The 26585-nt window shown below is 35.8% G+C and overlaps 1 protein-coding gene across 3 annotated transcripts in view; it reads right to left on the reverse strand.

Moving 5' to 3' along the window:
• UHRF2 (ubiquitin like with PHD and ring finger domains 2) overlaps window positions 1-26585 on the reverse strand; it is an 85422-nt gene that overhangs the window by 24367 nt on the left and 34470 nt on the right. For all 3 annotated transcript variants that reach the window (XM_059411681.1, XM_059411682.1, XM_059411683.1), the window contains exons 4-6: window positions 24268-24486; window positions 10624-10733; window positions 7554-7740 (exon numbers count right to left, since the gene is read on the reverse strand). In XM_059411681.1, the coding sequence (XP_059267664.1) occupies window positions 7554-7740; window positions 10624-10733; window positions 24268-24486 (516 nt within the window). The remainder of the gene's footprint in view (window positions 1-7553; window positions 7741-10623; window positions 10734-24267; window positions 24487-26585) is intronic.

Consider the following 26585-nt stretch of genomic DNA (forward strand, 5'->3'; position numbering starts at 1 on the left):
GCTATTGATCTATAATTCTTTAAAAAAAAATTTTTTTTTTTTAAAGATTTTACTTATTTATCTGACAGACAGAGATCACAAGTAGGCAGAGAGGCAGGCAGAGACAGAGAAGAGGAAGCAGGCTCCCCGCTGAGCAGAGAGCCCCACGCGGGGCTTGATCCCAGGATCCCGGGACCATGACCTGAGCCGAAGGCAGAGACTTTAACCCACTGAGCCACCCAGGCACCCCTGTAATTCTCTTTTTTGATGGGATCCTTGTCTGGTTTGGGGATCAAGGTAATGCTGGCCTCATAATATGAGTTTGGAAGTTTTCCTTCCATTTCTATTTTTTGGAACAGTTTCAGGAGAATAGGAATTAATTCTTCTTTAAATGTTTGGTGGAATTCCCCTGGGAAGCTGTCTGGCCCTGGGCTTTTGTTTGTTGGGAGATTTTTGATGACTGCTTCAATCTCCTTGATGGTTATGGGTCTGTTCAGGTTTTCTATTTCTTCCTGATTTAGTTGCGGTAGTTTATATGTCTTTAGGAATGCATCCATTTCTTCCAGATTGTCAAATTTGCTGGTGTATAGTTGCTCATAATATGTTCTTATAATTTTTTGTATTTCTTTGGTGTTGGTTGTGATTTCTCGATAGAGTTATTTTCTAGTGATAGTCCAGCTGAGATCAAAGGGGTCAGTCCTATGAATTAGCCAGGGAATGCATTCTGGGCAAAAACACATTAAGTATACAAGTCCTAAGGCATAAGAAGAAGTGGTACGCTTTGAACAACATAAACGTGGGTAGATCCGAAGTTTAGCAAAATAAACTGCACAGAGATAAGCAACGAGGTTATAGAGCAGGCAGGGCCATGTCAGAATAAAACCTAAGCTCATGCCATCTAAGTCTAACAGGACAACACTAGGGGATTTTAAACAAAGAGTAAACCAATTCAGGACTTAGTAAGATCATTCTGCTGCTGGGGGAGAAAGGACAGCTGGTAAGCAATGTGAAAGCAAGGAGACCAGCTAGGTGTTTTATTTTATTTTATTTTATTTTATTTTTTTAAAGATTTTATTTATTAATCAGAGAGAGAGAAGGGGAGAGAGCGAGCACAGGCAGACAGAATGGCAGGCAGAGGCAGAGGGAGAAGCAGGCTCCCCGCTGAGCAAGGAGCCCGATGTGGGACTCGATCCCAGGACGCTGGGATCATGACACCTGAGCCGAAGGCAGCTGCTTAACCAACTGAGCCACCCAGGCGTCCCCAGCTAGGTGTTTTATATACAGTTCAGGGAAATGACATTAGTTTGCACTGAAGGGTTGAGAGCAGAGAAAGATTATGGAGGACTAACAAGACCTGCTCATGTATTATTGGATGTAGAATATGTGAGGAGGGCAAAGAGGAAGTTTAGCTTTTCAGCCTGAACAAGTAGATGAATTACAGCATCTACTGCAGACTGGGGAAGGAGCAGGATTTTAGGGGGTGTGTTTATGGAAATCAAGATCTCCATTTGGCCTAATTTTGTGATGTCCATCAAGTAAACAGTTGAATGAATTCAGGAATATATAACCCAGGGACGATTAGACAGAAAGATACTGAAAATTTAGAACCATGAGCTCAGTATTTAAAGTCTCATGATCAGATGAGGTCATCTAAGAAGCAAGCATGAAGTCAAAAAAAGCAAGTGAGCAGTGCTTTGGAAAACTCTTAAATCTGATAGATATGGAAAGGCCAAGTGAGGTACAATGAAAATTAGGTCATATGGTATCACACAATCTATAAAAACAGAGAACTGAGATGTACAAGTAAGGAGAGGACTTAGAAGTGACCAATGGATTTTTGCAACATGGGAAGTGTCTTTAAGCCTAACATAAATGTAGTGGAGTTGTGCAAAGCTAAGTCCAATTGGAGAGCTAAAGCAAACAAGACAAGAGAAAACAGAAATCATCAATGAAGATAGCTCTTCAGAAGCTTGCTATAAAGGAAGCAAAGAAACAGGATCAAGGGGAGGGGTGCATCTGTAAATGGGATTCCCAGTACTGGCAATGTGAGAATTACCTATAGGAGTGAAGTTCCTGAAAAGGCAAAGGGTTTTCGAACTGTGAGTACAGGTAGAAGGCTTTGCATTTTAGAGAAATAGGAACTATCCGCCAATTTCAATTTCAATTGAAACAAAAGGGAAGAAAAATATATGAGACAAAATATATGAGACTTTAGAAGAAATATAATTACTGTTTATAGATGGTAAAATACAGCTTGTGACCATGTGAGGGAGAAGGAGGGGGTAAAAGGAAGAAGTTAGATCCCTTTGCTTCTCCCAATCTTATAGCTTCTGTGGTAATACAATTAACAACCTTCTCAACAGGTGGGGAGAAGCCAAAGGAATGGAGAACAATCTATTCTTCACAATAATACCAGCTACCCAACTGTGATGTTATTAACAGGCACGGCTCATTTTATGGCACTTCAGATACTGTGTTTTTTACAAATTGAAGATCTGTGGCAACACAGTGTTGAGTATGTCCATTAGTGCGATTTTCCCAACAGCATTTGCTCACTTTCTGTCTCTGTGTCACATTTTGGTAACTCCTGCAGTATTTCACACTTTTTCATCATTATATTGTTAAGGTGATCTGCAATCAGTGATTAAGACTTGCTGAAAGCTCAGATGATGGCTAGTAATGGGAGCATTTAAGTATTTTAAAGTATCATATGTATTTTTTTAGAAACAATGTTACTGCACACTTAATAGACTATGACATCATGTGTAAACATAACTTTTACATGCACTAGGAAGCAAAAAAATTCATCTGACTTGCCTTATTGTGGTATTTACTTAATGTAATGGTCTGGAACCTGTACTATATCTTAAGTATAACTGTATTTCTGAGTGTGATATTCCTTAACTTAACCCTGTACGTCAGCAACACTCCACAGCTTAAGAAGAAAAACTTCTTAGTATGACATGAAAAAGTTTATTATTATTTCGGGTATGTTCTTCCCAGTCTTTTTTCTAACGATTTTGTTTTCTAGCTAAGACTATTTAATAGATGTAGTATAGGTTAGATGCAGTATATTTAACCCTAGTGCCTGGTTCTACTTATTAACCTCAAAGGATTAAATACAATAATCCATATAAAGCAGTTCATCAGTGTTTGCATATCTTAACCATTTAATAATCATTAAGTACTATTAGAGGCACATCTAAAATAACTGGGGAGTCCCTGGCCAGACTTATCAAAAAGAAAAGAGGGGCGCCTGGGTGGCTCAGTGGGTTAAGCCGCTGCCTTCGGCTCAGGTCATGATCTCAGGGTCCTGGGATCGAGTCCCGCATCAGGCTCTCTGCTCAGCAGGGAACCTGCTTCCCTGTCTCTCTCTCTGCCTGCCTCTCCATCTACTTGTGATTTCTCTCTGTCAAATAAATAAATAAAAATCTTAAAAAAAAAAAAAAAAAGAAAGAAAAGAAAAGAAAAAGGACTGAAATAAATAAAATCATGAATGAAAGAGGAGATATCACAACCAACACTGCAGAAATACAATTATAAAAACCTATTAGGAGCAACTGTATGCCAATAAGTCAGGCAATCTGGAAGAAATGAATGCTTTCCTAGAAATGTATAAACTACCAAAACTCCGGAAGAATACTAAACCTGAACATTCAGACCCATAGCCAGCAAGGAAATTGAAGTAGTTATCAAAAATCTCCCAACAAACAAGAGCCCAGGGCCAGATGGTTCCCCAGGGAAATTCTAATTCTTTTGAAACTGTTCCAAAAAATAGAAATGGAAAGAAGACATCCAAACTCTTTATATGAGGTCAGCATTATGTTTATTCCAAAACCAAAGATCCCACCAAAAAGAATTACAGACTAATATCCCTGATGAACACGGAAGCAGAAATTCTCACCAAGATAGGATTCCAACAGAACATTAAAAGGATTATTCTCCACAACCAAGGTGGATTTATTCTTGGGCTGCTAGGTTGATTCAATATCTGCAAATCAATCAATGTGAGACATCACATTAATGTAAGAAAGGACAAGAACCATATGATCCTCTCAACAGATGCAGAAAAAGCATTTGACAAAGTACAGCATCCTTTCTTGATGAAAACACTCCACAGTGTAGGGATAGAAGGTATATACCTCAATATCATAAAAGCCATCTATGAAAAGCCCACAGCAAATACCATTCTCAACAGGGAAAAACTGAGAGCTTTTCCTCTAAGGTCAGGAACATAAATGGGATGTCCACTTTCACAAATGCTATTCAACATTGTACTAGAAGTTCTAGTCTCAGCAATCAGACAACAAAAAGAAATAGAAGGCATCCAAACCAGCAAAGAAGAAGTCAAACTCCCACTCTTCATAGATGATACTCTGGGGAAAACCCAAAGACTCAACCCCTAAATTGCTAGAACTCATATAGGAATTCAGTAGAGTGGCAGGATATAAAAATTGATGCACACAAACCGGTTGCCTTTCTATATACTAACCATGACATAGGAGAAAGAGAAATTAAGTAGTTTAATCCCATTTACAACTGACCCACGAACCTAAGATACCTAGGAATAAACCTAGCCAGAGGCAAAGGATTGGTACTTAGAAAACTATAGAACACTCATGAAAGAAATTGAGGAAGACAAAGAAATGGAAAAATGTTCCATGCTCATGGACTAGATGAACAAATACCGTGAAAATGTCTATGCCACCTAGAGCCATCTATACATTCAATGCAATCCTTATCAAAATACCATCAACATTTTTCACAGAGCTGGAACAAATAATCCTAAAATTTGTATGGAAGCAGAAAAAACCCCAAATAGCCAAAGGAATGTTGAAAAAGAAAACAAAAGCAGCAGGCATCACAATCCTGAACTTCAAACTCTATTACAAAACTGTAATTATCAAGACAGTGTGGTATGGGCACAAAAATAGACACACAGATCAATGGAACAGAACAGAGAAGCCAGAAATAGACTCCTAACTCTATGGTCAACTGATCTCTGATGAAGCAGGAAAGAATATCCAATGGAAAAAAAGACAAGTCTTTTCAACAAATGGTGTTGAGAAAATTGGACAGCCACATATAGAAGAATGAAACTGACCATTTTCTTACAACATACACAAAAATAGACTTAAAATGGATGAAAGACAGATGTTAAACAGGAATCCATCAAAACCCTAGAGGAGAGGGATGCCTGGATGGCTTAGCCAGTTAAGCATCTGCCTTCCGCTCAGATCATGATCCTACGATTCTGGAATCAAGTCCTGCATCAGGCTCCTTGCTCGGCGGGTAGCCTAGTTCTCCCTCTGCCTGCCACTTTCCCACTTGTCCTCACTCTCTCTCTCTTTCTCTGGCAAATAAATAAATTGCAATCTTAAAAAAAACCCCAAAATCCTAGAGAACATAGGCAGCAACCCCTATGACCTCAGTTGCACAACTGCTTGCTAGACACATCTCCAAAGGCAAGGGAAATAAAAGCAAAAATGAACTACTGGGACCTCATCAAGCTTTTTTTTTTTTTTTTTAAAAGATTTTATTTATTTATTTGACAGAGAGAGACCACAAGTAGACAGAGAGGCAGGCAGAGAGAGAGGAGGAAGCAGGCTCCCCACTGAGCAGAGAGCATGATGCGGAACTCGATCCCAGGACCCTGAGATCATGACCTGAGCCAAAGGCAGTGGCTTAACCCACTGAGCCACCCAGGCGCCCCAAGATAAAAAGCTTTTGCACAGCAAGAGAAATAGTCGACAAAACCAAAAGACAACCAACAGAATGGGAGAAGCTATCTGCAAATGTCTTATCAGATAAAAGGCTAGTAACCAAAATCTATAAAGAACTTATCAAACTCAATACCCAAAGAACAAATAATCCAGTCAAGAAATGGGCAGAAGATGGGAAAAGACATTTCTCCAAAGACGTCCAAATGGCCAACACACCTATGAAAAAATGCTCCACATCACCTGTTCTATCAGGGAAATACAAATCAAAACCACAATGAGTTATTACCTCACACCAGTCAGATTGGCTAATATTAACAAGTCAGGAAATGATAGAGTTGGGAAGGATGCAGAGAAAAAGGAACCCTCCTACACTGTTGGTGGGAATGCAAGCTGGTACATCACTCTGGAAACAGTATGGCGGTTCCTTAAAGTTAAAAATAGAACTACCCTATGATCCAGCAATTGCACTACTAGGGATTTACCCCAAGGATACAAAGTAGTGGTCTGAAGGGGCATGCACCCCAGTGTTTATGGCAGCAATGTCCACAATAGCCAATATAGGAAAGAGCCAGATGTCCCTCAACAGATGAATAGATAAAAATGTGTTATCTATATACAATGAAATACTACTCAGCCATTTAAAAAAAAAGAGAGAGAAAAGAAAAGAAATCTTGCCATTTACAACAATGTGGATAGAACTGGAGGATATTATGCTAAGCAAAATAAGTTAATCAGAGAAGACAATTAACAGATGATTTCACTCATATGTGGAATTTAAGAAACAAAACAGAGGAACATATAGGGGAAGGGAGGAAAAAATAACAAGACAAAATCAGAGAGGGAGCTAAACTGTAAGAGATTCTTAATCAAAGGAAACAAAATGAGTGCTGCTGGGTGTGGGGGATGGTTGGGGATTGGGTAACTGGGTGATGGACATTAAGGAGGGCATGTGATATAAGGAGTACTGGGTATTATGTAAGACTGATGAATCACTGAACTCTACCTCTGAAACTAATAATATACCATACATTAATTGAATTTAAATGAAAAAAAATTTTTTTTGAAGATTTATTTATTTATTTATTTTGACAGACAGAGATCACAAGTAGGCAGAGAGGCAGCAGAGAGAGAGGAGAAAGCAGGCTCCCTGCTGAGCAGAGATCCCAGGACCCTGGGACCATGACCTGAGCCTCAGGCTTTAACCCACTGAGCCACCCAGGCGCCCCTAAATGAAAAAAATTTAAAAAAATTTTTTAAAAGAGCACACACACACAAAAAGTAATAAAATAATGGGGATAGAGAAGACCACCCATAAAGGCTTTCCCAGGTAAAGTCATAGTTAAGTGAAAACCTGAAGAATAAATATCATCCTGAAGGTTAAGCAAAGACGAAAATGCTTCTAAGAGAAAATGTGTCCAGTGTAAAAGCCCAGAGGAGAGAAAGATGACAACTTACTTAAGGAGCTGAAAGATATTTAATCTGGCTAGGGTACAGAGTATTTGGGAAGATGAAAGAGAAAAATAAGAAATACACCTGGAGAAATCAATTAAACAGTATTGTGGAAGGCCCTCTAGGGCCCTGTAGGGGGACATAAAGGGGTTAATGCAATCTGGTTTGTATTTTTGAAAGAACACAGACACCATATTAGAAGAAGGACTGCGAGGATTAAAAAGTGGAGCTAGAAACCGGTTCCCAAACCCTTATAATAACCAAATAAGGTTATCAGTGGCAAGTAAACATTGGCTATAAAATTTTTAAGCACTTTAATACACATTCTGTATCTTCAAAAATCTTCTTTTCACATTCAATTCTTAACATAGTAACAGTAACAAAAAACCTTGATAATCATACCAGTACTCCTCTTCAGGGACCTTATCCAAAGGTGGATTCAGGCAGTAAATATGATAGGCCATGTTACATTCATCACATAGAAGTTGCATGTTAGGTTCCTGTTTTCCACCACATATATGACAGGAGCAAGAATGACATTTCTTATTTGGATCTCCACCACAAATGTCACACTCAGGATCATTTTTCCCTATTAAGAATAAATTTATAACAAGCCCAGTGTTAGGATCATTTTTATATCTATGAATTTTACAAAGAAAAACACATGAAAATAGCATACAGCTTTTTTAATAGAAAAAAAAATACAAAGAATAATCAAGTGTGGGACTTTATGAATAAATGCTTAAGCTTCATTCTATACCATCAAAATAATAGGGATGAAGCCCATGCAGAGCAGCCATCTCTACCTGCAAGAGGATAATGTATACTCTTGCCTTTATTTTTTAATTTTTTTTACTCTTGCCTTTAAAATTTGTGTTGACCAGACTGAGAGTTCCAGGGGCAATGCAGAGAACTCACCAGGGTACCATAAGGTATCTTCAGACTTCAAGGGAATACCACATTCTGTTGCACAAAGTTGTCTGGATCTAACTCCTTAATAAATGGAACTATTAAATACCATGTACTCTGTAGACCTATATCTTTCCTTGAGTGGGCTAAAGTAAGAGGGGAGGGCTGATTTTAAGAGTTAGCAAGCCCATTTTTGTTCCCATTCAAGCTATGCCCCCAAATACTTTTTATCAGTAAAGAAATTAGTATTTCTAACTCAGTTGATTTTTATCTTATTTGTCAATTGGTTCAGAATTCTGGCACGTAAGAGGTGTAGCATTTATTGCCCCCCCCCCACCTATCTAAATCCAAACAGCTTTTGCCAAAGTGTTTCCTTGAAATTGTAAGATATACACATGTACACAAAAAACCTTAATGTTCATAATACAAAAATTTAATGTCAAAAGAGAAATGGTTGGAAAGATTTTATTAAAAATAGGTAAGTTTACAAGAACCATAATACAGACGTAATCAGGTATATGAAACACAAAGGGAAACTACAGAATTTTATTTTTAAAACACAAAGATGAATTATGTAGATAGTGGAAGATGTCTAGAATGATATAGAATGTTAGAATGATTACTTCCTGGGAGTCCTACATTTACATTTTTAAAATTATTATTTTGAAGGAGAGAGAATGAGAGAGAGAGAATGAGAGGGGGGAGGGTCGGAGGGAGAAGAAGACTTCCTGCTGAGCAGGAGCCTCATGCGGCACTGGATCCTGGGACTCCAGAATCATGACCTAAGATGAAGGCAGTCACCTAACCAACTGAGCCACCCAGGCACCCCCGATATTAAAATTAATATTGTTCTGGATTTTGAATTTCTGATAAATGTACACAATACATTTGTGGGAAATTTACAATAACAGAACTGATGTAGCAATATGAGGGAAATGGGGAAACATACTGGAAAAATGAGACAGGGGTAAGGGAAAAGGCACTAATTTCAGTATTGTCTGACTGGTCACAACCTATTCCTGCTAATGAATGGCAGATAAAATTCTGTTTCACTTCCACTAAGAGAGCTGTGACAACACGTAACTAATGGCTGTATAACAGACTTAAAAACATGCCTTTGACATGTTTAGATTTTTGGTATAGAGAGTGATGTGATCAAAGGCAATCTGGTTGTTGCTGTGAAATGATTTCTTTACATACAAATTTAAAGTTGTAGCTATAAGGTGATTAGTATTCGGCAGAGGACAGATATGGAGAATGAGAGAGAACAGAATACAGATGTACTAAGAGATAAGAGAAAGACAAAAAATCCTCATCTATCTTGGATTTGTATTGTGTTTTACTGAGAATGACTAACTTCACATTAAATAGGTTTACTCAGGGGCACCTGGGTGGCTCAGCTGGTTAAGCATCTGACTCTTGATTTTAGCTCAGATCATGACCTCTGGGTTGTAAGATCAAGCCCTGCATCAGGCTCCACACTCAGCAGGGAGTCCGCTTAAGATTCTTTTTTTTCTCCCCCTCTGCCCTTATCCATGCCTCCTCCTCGTGCCTCTAAAATAAAATAAATCAATCTTTAAAAAAAAAAAAAAAAAAAAAAGAAACAGGTTTATTCAAGTTACTTTTACTCCTAGGATATAACCACACCAGTAATCATACAGAGTATGCCTGAAGGCTATTAATTCAAATCTAGATATACCAGCATTGCAATCTCAAAGAATGAGAATGGCTTAGACTAGTAACATGAAAGTCTATTTACTGATCTGTTAAAGGTATTGTCTTGCTATTATCTTGCACAACTGCGGTAAGAAAAAGTTAAGCAGAAGCCTTTAGTTGGGAGTATTTTTCTAAAACAATACTAGATATTGAGGCTCCTGGCTGGCTCACCAGGTAGAGCAGGCAACTTTTGGTCTCAGGGTTTTGAGTCCCATGTTGGCCATAGAGATTACTTAAAAAAATAAAATCTTAAAAAAAAAAAATACTAGATATTGACATGTAGCATAAAGTCAATAAACTACTTTCTCCAAAAAATCCAGAATGAAGAGAGTATGAGACAGTAATCTATTTGGAAAGATAGTGAGTAAGCCATGAATTAAAAGACCCCAAATCTACTCCTGCCTCCGTTATCAACCAGCTGTATGATGTTAAGCAAATACAATATGTAGTGAAATACATACAATTCTCACAATTGTTCATACCTTATTTATTACTTCTCATAAACTCATGGCTCAACTGGCATTGTCAGACTCTACTCATATAAAAATAAGTCTTATTATTAAAAATCAATCTGCGGTGGCCACAAAATTACTGAGTGGGTTATTTGGACAGAATCTAATAGAAAACAAAATGGCAATAAAATGCCGAGAAAAAACTTTTTTGAAAACAAATTTTGTCATTTGAGAAAAATCCATTAAGTCCACTAAACCAAAATGATCAAAATTGTTGTTTTGCAAATGTTTGTATGATCTACACTCTTATACTTTCTCAGAAGTTATTTCCTGGGTGGTTAAAATACCAATCAAGTACAACACATGTAGTCTAAATTCATAAGAAAAATCCATACTTAAAAACTTTCCATCTGCCAATGACAGGGGATGAGCTCCAGGTTTCTCGATCTTAAAGATTTCATTTACAAATCTTATCTGGCAGTCATTTAATTTTCCTTCAGAACCCCTGTTTAAAAAAAAAGGAGAAAAGTTAACTTTTGCCACCAAAATCTAAACCCTAAACAATTAAGAGTCATTTCAGAAACCCACTGACTTTACTGATTTAAAACTGGGATTCCAGCTATTCTAATCACCTTGAGCTATTGTTTCCAATGGCAGGAAAAGTCCAACAGTGATTAGTTACTATTCAAAGTAAAGTGTTAACTTTACTGCAATATTAGGAAAAAAAAGTTAGACTTCACCTAGGTTATAAACACTAGGTTGAATGGTACTCTATGAATCAAAATAAAAGATTTAAACATATTTCCAGTAAATACAGTACGTCTCTGAGTTAAAGGTTACTTATTAAAAAGAAAAGTCCTTCAGATTCTAAGCCTTATTCTTCAAAGACACAATTTATACCTGTTTACACATGCTTCTTCAAAGTTTCCTACTATTATGGATTTACGTATAGACTTTTCCTTTTACTCTGTCAACATTGGTTTATATTCTGAAGCAATATTATTGGGCACATACAGATTTAGAATTCTTAAATTATCTTACAAAATGTCTGTATCTCTAGTAATGCATTCTATATCAAAAGTGTACTTTTTTTTTGGTTAGAATTTGCTTGATGATTTTTCCCATATTTTCACATGCAACACATTTAAACTATTAATGTCAGATATTCATAAATGCAGAAAACTGCATAAATGTACAGTTTAATCAGTTATAAGGTATACATTCTCTAGTCACTGACCACAACAGGAGGCAGAAGAGTTTACCTCAGAAGCCCTTGGCATGCTCCCTCCCAACCTCAATCTCTTTTATTCCCTTCCAAGACTTGTATTTACCTTATTTTTCTTCAGCCTTATCACCTGTCTTCCTAAGCATATTATATAGTTTTGCCTGTGTTTTAAAGACTCTAATCCATCAATTCCCACATTTGTTGTAGACCTTTCTTTACAATTTGTTGAAGAACCACCACCATTTGTCCTATAGAGTTGCCCAGTATCTTGATTCTGGTATCTGTATTCCCAAAGTGTAGTTTAAATAGGTTTTTTTCTGTTATTTGCATTTCCAGTAAGTTGGTAGCTGGATCCAGAGTAGAGGTAAAAAACCCTGGTCTGCTGCCTGCTTTGTAAATAAAGTTTCACTGGAATATAGCTACACCTACTCACTTACGCATTCTCTATGGTTGGTTTTGTGCTACAGTGGCAGAGTTGAGTAGCTGTGATGGTGGAGACCATTTGACTGTTAAGGGCTGGCCCTTTACACACACACACAAAGTCAATCCTTGCATTTAGAAAGGCTTAATCAAACCCAGGTTCATGTTTTGGTAAAACTATTTATAGGTCTATTCTCTTAGGAAGCACCCAGTTTATTTAGTTTTCTTTTCCTATAATGAGAGCAGCCGTCGATACTCAATGCTAAGATTAATTCACTGGGGTTTAGAAAGTGTCGATGTTCCAGTTCTAGCATTCTTTTCTAATTTATTTGCTAGACTTCAATAGAAAGAAACCTCATCAATTATTTGGTGACTCAGTGATATATCGTGTAAAAAATACGGATTAATTATTTTCTTTGGCAACTTTAAGAAATAGTTCCGTAATGTCCTATATAGGTGACCAATGAGTTTCTGTATTACTACGAATTCACATACATACTTGAAGTGTTTCAACGCATTTTAACTATTTTCCTTGTTGATATTCAAACTATCTTTGGCCAAAAGGAACTTCCAGCTGACTCCCAAATTTTTCTGATGAGAAGTCAGCAGTCTTTGTGGCTTTCCTTGTCATCCCTAAGGCAAGATGTTTCAAGTTCATCTTGCACATTTTCTGTCCCTAGTCTGGGGTCCTATCTATAAGGAAGCCCAATTTCTTTTGGGTGGAAATACTTCAAAGCCATACTTCAGGCACTAGAAAAGCTTACTGCAACAAGACTGATCACTGTTTCAAGGCTTCTTCAGTGGACAGAGCTACAAAATTTAAGCATACACATGAATACACATACAAAATACTTCCTAAGTTCACACAAATGCTTTGATCAAAGTCAGAACTAAAGGGTAAATTTACTTTTTAAAAAACAATTACGTGTCTGTTTCTCCTTCTTCCCTAATCAGAAAATACTAATTATCAAAGATACCAGGGATATCTAAATTAGAGTGTTACATATATACTGCTTTGCTGTATCCCACATTACACACAAGACATTCTTACTAGTTGTCATCATGATTACTGAAAACAGTTTTAATCCTTTTGTGTTATTTCCACCTACATCCTACAGTTAGATCTACGATGTAGATCATAATAATCATTACATGCTATACTTTCTTCTTTGTACTTACTTTAGTCCTAACTTCTAAATGTAAAAATATTTTAAGATTTTTTTTTTACTTGTGTGAGAGACAGAGAGTGAGCGTGCACAAGCAGGCTACCCACTGAGCAAGGAGCCCGATGTGGGACTCGATTCCAGGACCCTGGGATCATGACCTGAGCCAAAGGCAGATGCTTAACCTACTGAGCCACCCAGCTGTCCCTAAATGTAAAAATATTTTTAATGTTTATCACGGCACTTTATGTCAAATTTTCTTCAGTCACCTTGAAGGCCTGAAGCTAGTTCTCTAGAACATTCCCCAGGAAGTATTCATGAGAATAGCTACCCTAGTTCTTCCAAAGTAATGGCAGTTTGTCTCCAGCCTTTATTCTGAAGGCCATTTTGGCTAGACTTAAAACCCTTGGTTCATCTTTTCTTGACTCATGAATGTCTTTCTGGGATACTTTCCTTAAAAGGAATGAGGATAACATCCTTACATTTTTTCCTTTTTCTTCTTAGTATGTAATCTGACGTCAATGCCTTTTAAAAAGAAAAAAATTAAATGTACTGAATCCCTGGATGGCATAATTTCACTTAGCTTTATTAGCTCACAGCTATAGAGTTCCATAGAATTCATTTATTTTAATTATTTTTTGGAAATGCATTCACTACTACAGAAACTAAAATCTAATCTGACAAAAAGCAAATGACTAGTTGTCTGGGGCCAAGGCTGAGGATAGTGGAGATATCTAAGGGACCCAAAAGAACTTTTTGGGGTGATGAATATGTTCTAGATCTTGATTACAGTGGTGGCATGGATGTATGTACTTACCAATATTCACTTAAAATATACAGTATTTATTTATATTATACATATATATTATACATTACATATAGTATTATATATATAAATATATATAATATTGTTGTATGTAAATTACACCTCCAAATTATTTTAAAAAGATACTACGGAAGCTTACGTTCTTAAATCTCCTGGCTCTATTCTCTTTCTCTATTTTTAACTTTTTTATTTTTGTCTTTATTGTCCCTATCCTACTCAGTGTGGACTAAATTCCCAGTAGTTTTTCTTAATGGGGCTTTGTCCTGGAACAGTTTTAGCTAGGTAATTTTAAGAGCTTGCTGGTTGCTAATGCCTTAAAATTTTATTGCAAATTGCTTGTACTCACCTAAACTGGTGTGCATACCCCTTCTAGCTTCAGTTGCTGCCTTAGTCCTCTTGTAACATTAACAAATCACCTTAAAACAAAAATTACCTCACAGTTTCTGCGAATCACGATTTGGGAAGCAGCATAGCTGGGTAGTTCTAGCTCAAGATCTTGCACAAAGTTTCAGTCAAGCTGTTGACCAGAGCTGCAGTCTCATCTAAAGGCTCAACTAGGGCAAGACCACCAGGATGTATGAAATCCTCATAAAACAGTAGCTGGCTTCCCCCAAAGGAACTTATCTGAGAGAGCCCAAAATGGAAGATTCACTGTTTTTATAACTGAATCTTGGAAGTAGTAAATTATCACTTCTGTCATATCCTATTGGTCACAAGAGTAAAATATGTAAAATATGTAAAAAAAGTAAAATATGGGAGGGAAAATGCAAGGTATAAATACGAGGAAGCAGGAAATACTGGGGATCATTTTGAGAAATGGCCATCATACCTGCTTTTCTCAAAACAGCTTGCTAAGTTAGTTTATTATTTCAGAATTCTTGGGTCCATCATATATCCTACAGTTACCCCTTCCTACCTCTTGCACAGCTACCAATAACACACTGGTCTTGTAGCTTTAAGTTATTTATCCCACCAGCTTTTTTCTTTTTTTTTTTGTAGAGGATACCACAACACCCTGAATGGTTATACAAGTTGCCCATGAATTCTGGATTAGGTATTTTAGTTGTTCTATATGTTTGTGTAAGAATATCTAGGGAGATTAAAAATCTACACTGTTATCATCTACCTGGAATCCCATCCATCTTTATAATGTCAACTTGTGTGACTTCATACTTAAGGAATCTTTCTTATAAGCAGCATATGGATTTTTTGTTTTAATTCTATTCATCTTTAATTGTAATATCTAGCTCACATTTAGTTAATATAAATGGCTGAAATATTTGGGTTTGTTTCTATCATTTTATTGTTTTCCATTTTATCTAGCTTTCTGTTTTTTACTCTTGATTGCCTTCTGATTCATTCTTATAATTATTTCATTTCACCTATTAATATGCTAATGTTTTTATATTTTATCATTAAAATTCTATTTAGCTACATTACAATTATATATTAAATCATATATACTTAATAATTCTATGAAAAGTTTAATTCAGTGGTTCTTAAAGGATATACCATGTAATAATACCATGTAAATAAACCCAAGAAATCAATCTTAATCTTAATCTTAATCTTACTTCACTACTACCTTGATCATGTCAGAATTTCATAGCTTCATTTATCACCCCCCATTTTTTACACTGTTGTCATCCATTTCATTCTACACAGAAACTTCACTAGTGAATAGTCTGTTTGTACTTACTTGTTCAGTTATCCTTCCTCAGTTCTTTAATTCCTGTTTTTCCTTGTTTCTGAGATTACCTTCCCTGTGCTTAAAGAATTCTTTATTAGTAATAGTCTACTGGTACTGAATTCTTTGGTTTGGTTTGATAACATCACTATCTTGGCTTCATTTTTTTTGTAAACTATTTTTTCACTTCTAAGTTGAGAATTTTTTTTTAGCAGTATTTTCAGATGCTGTTCCATGTGTTCTAGAGCTTTTATTATTTCTGATGAAAACTCAGCTCATATTCCTTCTGTTTTTACCTTTAAGTTTCACCAGCACCACTGTGCTTTCTTTATATTTATCCTGCTTAGTGTTCACAGGTCTTTAACCTGGGCTTGGATCTTCTCACTTTTGAAAATTCTAGCGATTATATTTTCAAATATTGTTTTCACCTTTCTCTTTTTCAGGAACTACAAGTAGATGTAATGCATACCTTTTACCAGGTCCCCTATGTCCAAAAGTCTTTTCTGTATTGTTTCTCCTATTTTTTTCCATGTTTCAATTTATCCAAATTCTTCACTGACTTGCCATTGAGTACACTACTCCTATCTTCTGCTTTTAAGTCAATCTAATGAAGTCTTAGTTTCAGATTCTGTATTTTTCAGTTCTAGAGTGATTTCACAGATTCAATGTGATTATAGATTCCAATTCTCAGTTGAAATTCTCCATCTTCTCATTTTCTTGAGCATTTAAATCATACTCACTCTAAAATCCCTGAGAACTTGAAATATCAGGACCAGCGTTTTTTAAATAGGTTTTATTTATTTGAGAGAGAGTGAGCGAGCAAGTGGGAGCACACAAGTGGGCAGTGAGAGAAGGAGAGCTGATCAGAGAGCCTGTTGTGGGACACGATTCCAGGATCCTGGAATCATGACCTGAGCAGAATACTGAAGCTTAACCAACTGAGTCACCCAGGTGTCTCAAAGATCAGCTTCATTTTTCTGGCTGGTTTTTCATTACGTGACCCTGTCATTTTGTAGTGTTTTTGGCTTCATGGCAGGATAAATATAAAGAAAACACAGTGGCTTATTGAAATAATGTTGCTGAAAACTAAAGATAAAAACAGAGGGACTAGAAGCTGAGTTTTCATCAGATACAGCATAAGCCAGAATACAGAACAGCATCTGAAAACACAGATGAAAAAATTCTCAATTTAGAAATACATTTCTAATGAAAAACAGGTTACAAAAAATGAAGCCAAAATAAAGATGTTATCAACCCAAACCTAAGAATTCAATAGTATAAATATAAGACATTAGAGGAGGCTTCAGATATTTCTATACCACAAAGAGGGAGCAATCTTCCTTCTGCTGGGAGATACTCTGGTGTTTTAATATTTTATTCAGCAACTATGCGGAGGCAAGTCTTGTTTATAGTCTTAGTTAAAATTTAGGCTACACACTTGTCTTAGCCATCCACTAAGAGCCTTTTGTATACTCTGTGGGACCATTCCACTAGTGATCCCAAAATCTATATTTGTCTCCTAAAACTGCTGAAAATCCCACCTCGTTGTTTACTTACATTTTTAGCCTCCTGCCCAGCAAAACTTCAGTATTTAGCAAAAGTTGTATCAGGAAAACAGGGCATCCCCATTACTGGCCTAAAGCTCTGATTTCTGTTTCCACCATGCCCCCAACTGCTTTCCATTAGATATGCTCTGCATCTGTAATTAACAAAGCTCCCACGGCCAAAAGCAACTACAAAAAACTGCCTTCTGAAGTTCTTCCCATTCCAAAGTCCTAAGCCCTGGTAGTTCTCGTTGCCTCTCTGTTGCCTTCAGATGAAAATGGTATTTGATCTGGATCTTCTAGTTGTTTTAGGTAAAAATGCTAATTACTGCTAGCTAGTCCATCCTACCTGGAAACAGAAACCTTCCATGTATTTCAATAGATGCTTCAATAAATATCACAAAAACAATTTCAAAACAAGAATCACTTTTTCACTCTTTTATCATTTTAGTTGAAGGCCTACCATACCCATTTCTTCTGCACAAAGTTTATGAAGCATAAATCACACCAAAAAACATGAAAATTCCTTCAATACTACATTTCATTTCAATCTAATAGACCAGCAAATGTAAAATACAGTATTTTATATACTACCAAAAAAGAAATTAGCCTGCAATGGGGTAGTCTAAGAACCACCCCTAAAGTTGGTACTCTAGATGGAAACCAACCAACTCTAAGACACACTATTTTATGAAATTATAAGAAAGAAAAAAGTCTGAGATGAGGTGTCTAAGGATGCTCAAGTAAAGCTAGGATACCAAATGGTTCTTCTCACAGTTTAAGATAAATGGTAAATAAACCACCTTGCAGGTAGAGACAGAAAATAAACAGGATTATTTTGATGTTATCACTGAGTAAAAAGAGAAAAAGTATCCCAAGAACTGAACCACAAAAGGTATGATTCATGCTGTTTTGCAGATACAAATTCATACTACTTGTGTGGTCTAAGGCTCAGAGAATGTTAAGTTAGATGGTACTCCAAGGTGCCTAGCAGAAGCAAACTCAAATCTCTGAAAAGAACCTAACTGTGTTCCAATAGCAATTTTAAAATACATTTTGAGATGTTAAAAACAAAACAAAACAAAACAAAAACCATTGATCTCCGATTCTGTGAAATACTCTATTAACTGAATATGCATTATAACTTGTACCTAGAACAGGGCCTGGCACATGGCAGCTACCAAAAGGGCATTAATGTTTTAGTAGTATGACAGGCAGAACAAATAAGTGCCAAAGATCTCAAGATCCTAAGTGTGGGAACATATGAATATTATATTACATGGTGAAAGGGACTTTGTAGACAGGATTAAGTAATGACCTTGAAATAGGATTATGCAGGTAGGCCCAAGTTAATTACAGGGAAACTTAAAAGTAGGAGAGTCAGAAATGAAATGTTAAAAAGGGAGGAAGTGGGCAGTGGGCCAAGGAATTGGGGTGTAGGGCCTCTAAAATCTGAAAAAGACAAGGAAATAGATTCTCTTTCAAAGTCCCCAAAAAGTAACACATCTTTGCGACACTTTTAGTCCAGTGAAATCCATACAAGACTTCTGACTTAAAGGACTTATAAAATGGTGAGTTATACTATTTAAGCCACCAAGTTTGTGGTAATTTTTTGCAGCAAGAATGGGAAAACTACCACAAGTAGGCCAAGAAAGACAAATGTCAGATGATAATCAATATTACAAAGAAAAATAAGAGTAAGGAAAGAATTCAAGGAATCTATGCCTGGCATGTGCATATACAATTTTATACAACACAATCAAGAAAGTGACGTCTTCTGAAGTGACGTCTGAACAAACACCTGTGACAAGAGACAGAGCAAGTATCTGTGCGGAGCAGAACAGGCAAAGGGAACACCAAATGCAAAGGCTCTGAAGCAGTAACATGTTTACATATATGATTAAGCACCACAAGCAGACCCATATGGTCAAAATACAGGGAGTTTTGATTTATAACTTGAAAATGGACACCAAAGTTGTACTGTGTAAGAATGTTAAAAATATCACTAAAGAGACTTGATGATAAAAGAGTATGGATAAAATTTAGTAAATAAAGCTCTTAAAAAAATGGCACTGAAAATAAAGTCACCCATAGTTTAGTTTTAGCCTTAGATAAATTATTTTCTTGTTATAGAATTTAAATTCCACTCATCAATACCTAAACTAATATAACTTCATGTGGTATTAAATATAATATGCATAACAGTAACTGAACAAAGTATTATAAAAAACAGATTTAAACTACACAAACTTTTGTTCTGAATTTTCTTCAGTGCTAAAACAGAAACAGAAAATGACACTAAAAATATAATTTGATCACTAGAAGTTTAAGCATATTCACTTTTTGGTACTCAGAAATTTAAAATAGATGGACACCTGGGTGGCTCAGTTGGTTAAGCATATGCCTTTGGCTCAGGTCATGATCCCAGGGTCCTGGGATTGAGTCCCAAATCAGGCTCCTTGCTGAGTAAGGAGCTGACTTCTCCCTCTGCCTGCCGCTCCCCCTGCTTGTGCTCCTGTCCTCTCTGACAAATAAACAGATGAAATCTTAAAAATAAAACAAAACAAAACAACAATAAAAACAGAAACAAGCATGGACTTTAATTCCAAGTTCCCTTGGAATTAAATATCCTTGTATCAAATAAAATATCCAAAATAGATTAAATATCTATCTATTTATTGTCAAATATCCTTGCCAAATATCCAAGATAGATTAAAAAGGGTGTCCTGCATTTCTCCTTTTGTACCTTCAATATAATAATATAGAGTGTATCAAAGCTGTAGGCTTATTATCTGCAAAAGCTTAATAAAATTCATAATCTGGTGGGACAGATTAAAAAGTCACAAACTAAACTCAAGAATAAAAAAGGGATCATAATAAAGACTGCACATTAAAAAATGACATTAAGCAAACTTGTGACAGTAAATAAAATTTAGGTAAAATCAAGTTCCTAAAAAAATAAAATTTTAGGGGTGCCTGGGTAGCTCAGTAGTTAAGCGTCTGCCTTCAGCTCAGGTCATGATACTAGGGTCCTGGGATCAAGCCCTGCATCAGGCTCCCCGTTCAGTGGAAAGCCTGCTTCTTTCTCTTCCACTCCCTCTGCTTGTGTTCCCTTTCTCACTGTGTCTCCTTCTGACAAATAAAATTAGAAAAAAAATATAAAATGTTAATTCAAGAAATAGGAAATCAGAGTCTCCCCATCATTACAGAAATTGAGCCAATCATAAAAATCCTTCCACAAAGAAAGCTCAGCCCCAGAGGGCTTTACTGAGAAGTTCTACCAAACAGTCAAGAAAAAAACACAAAACTTCATTATAAGACAAATTATTATTCTAATTATTTTATAAAACCTAATAATTTCTGAAGGATAGCTAGACAGGCAAATTAACAAGCAAAGTTTACTCAGTAACACAAATGCAAAAATTCCACACAAAATATTGTCAGTGCAAATCCAGGACAGCATTTATCCACAAAATGCTTATGACAAATATTATAGTTGGTGGAGTTTTGAAAAGTTTTTCTTAGCGATAAGGGAGAAAAAAGATGTCTGTTATCACCACATCCTTTCAATAATGTACTAGAGCACAGCTGGTGAATAAAAAAGATTAAAAGACAAAAATGTCCTAATTCAGAGATAATCATAAAAATTCCCCCCAAAATCTATGTGTCAATTTAAACTAGGAAATTCAGTAAAGCTACTACATACAAGATTAAAGGTTACTTACATACCAGTGACTGTCCCCCCTCACCCCGGGCAAAAGCATTTATAGGAACAGTAAGTAGTACCTAAAGTTAAATAGGGTAAGATCAGATGTCTGGAGAGTATTGAATAGGTTCTACCATATACCTGCCATCACTGATTTATTTTGAACCTATAAAAACATGTTGTATGTTTCAAGCTAATAGGAGAAAAACACATTAAAGACCTAAACAAATGAAGAAAAAGCACATTTCTGGATTAGAGTCAACACAATATGTATTAAGTTCCCAATGGTTTTTATGTTTAAATTACCAAGATGACTTGGAAAACTCAAATGAAAGCACAAAGACCTAAGAAAACAGAACTACTGAAGAGCAAGGTAGAAAGCCCTGTTCTGTCGTATCATCAAAATGTGGAACTGACAGGATACACAAAAATAGACCAATGGTACAGCATGGAAATCAGATGGATCCATCAAATTACATACTTGATATGAGGTGATACTGAAGACCAGTGTGGGAAAAATGGGCTTTTTAATAAGCAATGCCAGGAAAGATCATTATCTATATATATCAAGGTAAATCAAACCCTTATCTCAAAACCTACATTGAATGGATTAAAGACCTAACAAAGAAAGGCAAAACCACAAAGCTTTTTAAATAATATCTTAACTCATTTTGGGTTAAAAGGTGAAAAGTTTCTCTCCTGCCCACTCCCATGTTTACTGAGATATAATAGACATACACTGTAAGTTTAAGGTATATAACCTAATGATTTGATAGATGTATATACTGACAAATGTTTACCACAAAAAGTTAGCTTCCATTACTCAGATAGTTATAATTTCTTTTTGTGACTATAACTTTTAAGAGCTTCAAAATATAAGAAAAACTATAAAAGTGAAAATCTTTACCCTTTACATAACTGAAATGGTCAAGTCTTCATAATTAGAACTCCTTAAAAAAATCAGTAATACAGACTTAACAACAAAACATTAATGTTGGAACAGGGTTGTCACAAAAGGTATCTAAATTGACAACAAACATAAGGTTATTAATCTCATTAGTCAAGGAAATGCAAATCAAAACCATAATGATATACTATTTTATTATATACCCCTCTGATTAGCAAAAATTCAAGTGTGACAAAATTAACTATGAATGAGAATGCAGAGCAACGGGACCTCTAATACTGCTGTAAAAGTGCAATCTGATACAGCTACTTAAATATTTGGTCCTATCTATACAAGTCAAGATATACAGGTTCTACAACCCCAAAATTCTACTTTTGGGCAAGATGCACCCTACAAAAACTAATGCGCATAAGCAACAGAACATGGGTATGATGTCACGACAGCATAAGCCCAAAACTGTCAATAGCAGAATACATTTAGACTTTGGTTTCGATTATTTATCCACTATTTCCAGTAAAGAAAAAAAAGATTTCTAACCATGGAAAAAAAAAATCCTATCCATACCACATGCCACACTGACTTCTTTTTAAGCTCTTAACATTTCTAACACATCTAGTAAAAACTTAAATGACACAGAACATAGTATTTTACAGGACAGTGTGTTTTACTGTTGGGATATCTATCACGTTTTCTCTAGTGAGTCATTATCTGCCTATCTATAATTTCCACTCAATCTTAGTTCTAGTCCCTAAGGCCAGGATGCTCCACTCTAACTATACTTCAGAATCCCTCAGGGAAAATCTTTTAAATAGGAAGGTATTTTTCCTTTTTTTAACTCTGTGAGTACTTTTATCTCCTCCTATTATATACACATGCTGTTTTGTACTTCTTACACTCAAGTACGTTATAAGATTCCCTATCTAACCCATTTATGTACAGGCCCTTTCCTTTTCTTCATGATTTGTACCCTTATACAAATCTGAATTTGTTCAAAAGTCTGAGTTACATCCTTACCTGGCAACAGAATCACACTAGTGTTTGTAGAAAGTTCTGAAACTGTTTTCTAAAATATAAACTATTTTCAGCACCCTACAACATTCTTTTTATCTTAGGAGTCAGCGAATTTTTTCCATGAAGGGCCAGAAAGTAAAGAGTTTAGGTATTCAAGCCAGGTAGTCTCAATTGCATCACTGAACAATGCTGAATACAAAAACAGCCAGAGATAATGTGTAAATGGGAGGACATTATTATGTTCCAGTTAAGTATTTTCATAAAATCAAGCAACCAGTAGGCTGTTATTTACTGACCCCCTTCTTTGTGTTATTAATTGTAAGCAGATGCTTAATCTCAGATTTGGTATAATACATCCATTATATTTAACATATACTCCATATTATATATCTATCCAACATATATATATATATATGTTACATACAATAATCCTGTTAAACAGAACTTGACAAGAATCTTGGGGGGGCTGCTTCCTACAAACACACAAACACATACACAACTGCCAGGGACATTCTAGAATCCCCAATGCTCAACAGAAATGTATTTATAAAAATTCATTCTTAAAAAAAAAAAAAGCAAAGCACAAAATACATATATGAGATTATTTACTTAAATACTATAAAAACTAGAAAGAGTTTAACAGACTTAAAAAAAATTAGTTACTGTTCATCCAATAAATTCTACTCAAAAGAATCGGACACAGAAAGATGGTGATAATATTTTCCTATGTGTTAAGTAGCTGTGAAACAATGCATGGTACTTTATCACTTGAGTGAAACACCAAATGATTTTTTAAAAAATTTTATTTATTTGCAGAGAGAGAGAGCGAGCACACGTGCGCACACACATGCACAAGCAGGGGTAGTGGCAGGCAGAGGGAGAAGCAGCCTCACTGCTGAGCAAAGAGCCTGAAGGGAGACTGCATCCCTGGACCCTGGGATTATGACCTGAGCCCAAGGCAGACACTCAAGTGATTTAGCCACTCAGGCACCCCAACACCAAATTATTTCTTGAAGAATTAATGATAGAAATAGTGGAGCAATTTGGCATTTTGGGTGACATCTTATATTTCGAATTCTCTTTATTAAGCTTGTTAAATTCTGTAAAATGAAGAAAATTACTATAAAGAAAAATTTCAGCTAGCCTTACTAAGTACAGCAGATAGGTGGTCAGGCTGATATTCACTGCTATTATATCAACATAAATCCTCATTAACAACCACAGCTATTGACATGCTTTTGTATATTACCTGTAAGAATCCTGTGAGGTAAGCAAGGATTTCTTGAATAAAATATTCAGCTATTTCCAAGATGCTTTCAAATAATATCTCCACAGCCTTAAAGCAGTGATGGACATTTAAGGGCCATCCTTAATAAAAAAAAAATCTCAAGAATTTATATTAAAAAGTTCTCCTTTAGTACGTAAATTTCTAACTTTCATAGATACCTTTTTTTTTCATTAAAACTAAGGAACATGTGTGTAATATCTAAAAATTACATCCTTGATTACTTCAGTAGCTAAAGGGCATCAGTGTAAGTAAGTAATCTTACCCCAAGATAATATTCACACGAAGTTCTTTTTTGGTCCTTGAGATTGTCTTCAGTGCGGTAATTTCTGCATCAAACCAAAATCCTCTATTACCAGGATTTTCTACAGAGTAATTAACCATTACCACATCACCGACATTTAGTTCATTCCACTTTAAATTGGTTCTAGCTCGTGGCCGAAGATCCTTGACATTTATTTCTACCGTACCACTTTCTGGATATCTGAGGAGAGAAAAAGAGAAGAATCACAAAATGCTGCTTACTATCAAAGACTGAAAGTATATTGAATATATATAAAAAGCCCAACCACTCTTAATTCCACTTAAATGTTATTTTTTTCATGATTGTAACTGCCAGAATAAATAGTTTTTGGTAACATTTTAGTAAGACATTCTTTGCTAGCTTAAGGCGTAGGAGTAGGTAAAAACACAAGCTCTTCTTGCTCCACATTTTCTTAACCTAAGCTTAAAGATTACTTTAATAGGACCACATGACCTGCTCTTGAACAGTTCACTGAGATCTGCTATTTGCTTTACACACAGTAAGAATGAACTTAGTACATTTCAATAACCTCCATTTTTCCAGGAGAGGCAAAATTCTAGTTCTTACATGTAGCCATGTAGTCTCATAACGGATAAAAAAAAAAAAAAAAAAAAAGGACCCATGTGAAATAATTCTAGCAGAATACTGGTTCTGTGCTTCTAAAGGTAAGCTTAACTTAAACTGAAACTTGATCTAAACCTAAAGCTTTAGAAGTTTCCTAAAATTTAGGCCTAACTTCTGGCATTAACAAGCCATAGAGAGCTAGAGAGCAATGTAACAGTAACAATAGCTACAAAATTAAGACCTGTAACTCTTGGTAGTAGGGGAGTCAAAGAAATAAGTAATGTCTTGTTCCTACTCTTGGAAAGCTCAATCTGCTGGGGTAGGCCGAACTATTATAATGGTGTTTCTCAAAATATGAGCCCCACACCAGCATGAAATCAACACCATCTGGGAACATGGTACAAATGCAAACTCTTCGGCTCCACTTTGGATGAGTCAGATCATCTGGGAATGAGGCCCAGCAATTAATTTTCACAAATCCTGTCAGTAATTAAAAAGCATGCTCCAGTTTGATAAACCTAGTGCATTATATGAGTAAGCATCATACCCTACTGTGACAGTATTAACAAGGTAGACAAGACCATTAACCCTTAACCGTGAGTCCAAAGTTGGAAGCAGTTCTAGCAGGAAGGCCTTGGTTCTTCTGAAGAAACCAAGTATTATTGCAAACCTAGGACTCTCATAGTATACCTAACTCATTTTGAGTAAACGGGCATAAATCCTGGGTGAGATCTTTAGTTAATCATCCAATTTAACAAAGTCTCTTCATATTTTAGTTAACTGAAAAAGAAAAAAATCTCACTATCAGCAAAGGGCCTCAGTGTAGATCTGGTCCAATTACCTTCTTAGTGCCATAACTCCCTTCTACAATAAGTCTTCCAAATAAGCATGTAACCTCTGCTTGGACAGTAAGTGATAATGGGGCAGTTTTAATGCTCAGAAAAGCCCTTCTATCTTCATAAAGCTCTGACATAGGGAAGAGAAAACACCTGATACTGGATCAAACATAAGCTTTGCAACTAATTTTGTACCTAAGTCCCAAGAGGAAACTTAGACACTGTCCACAAAAGATGTAATACTGGACAGTCGAAATGTCCTTGCCACCGTCAATGTTCTCTTTTAAGTAAAAATATTTTAAGTGGATTTCCTTCAACGTATATAAAACTTATATTTTGAGTCCTTTATCATCCTGGTGTCTTCACTGGCTGGATTTAAATTCCCATTTTAGCTTTTTACTACTGGATATCCTTGGGAAAACTCTGTATACATATTAAACCTTGCCATATGTAAAATGTAGTTTAATGTTAACTAAGTGTATCACATGTGGTTGTTTTCAGAACTAAAATAAGACTTGTAAAGTGTTTAAAACAGCATATAATGGGTTAAGTAAACGTCAGTTAATATTCTGTCATTATCCCACAGAAATAATCCCAAAGAAACTGACAAGTACAAAACCATGTCTATGGTTCTGCTTTTCTCCCATTTCAATCCCATTTTTTAATGGTCAAACCTAAATTTAGAGGTCTCTTGCCAAACACTTGTGTTTATACACTCATGTTGCTTCACATTGGTTTGGTCACAAAAATAACCAACATCTCTCCCAATCTGTAAAGTAAAGTTAAATTAGGTTATTTAAGATTTCTCTAATTTGGAAGTTTGTGAACTTGTTTCCTGCTTCAACATCCTTAAGACCATAGGATAGAAAACTATTAAAA

The sequence above is a fragment of the Mustela nigripes genome, chromosome 9, assembly GCF_022355385.1.
Source record: "Mustela nigripes isolate SB6536 chromosome 9, MUSNIG.SB6536, whole genome shotgun sequence".
In the NCBI taxonomy this organism is placed as follows: Eukaryota; Metazoa; Chordata; class Mammalia; order Carnivora; family Mustelidae; genus Mustela; species Mustela nigripes.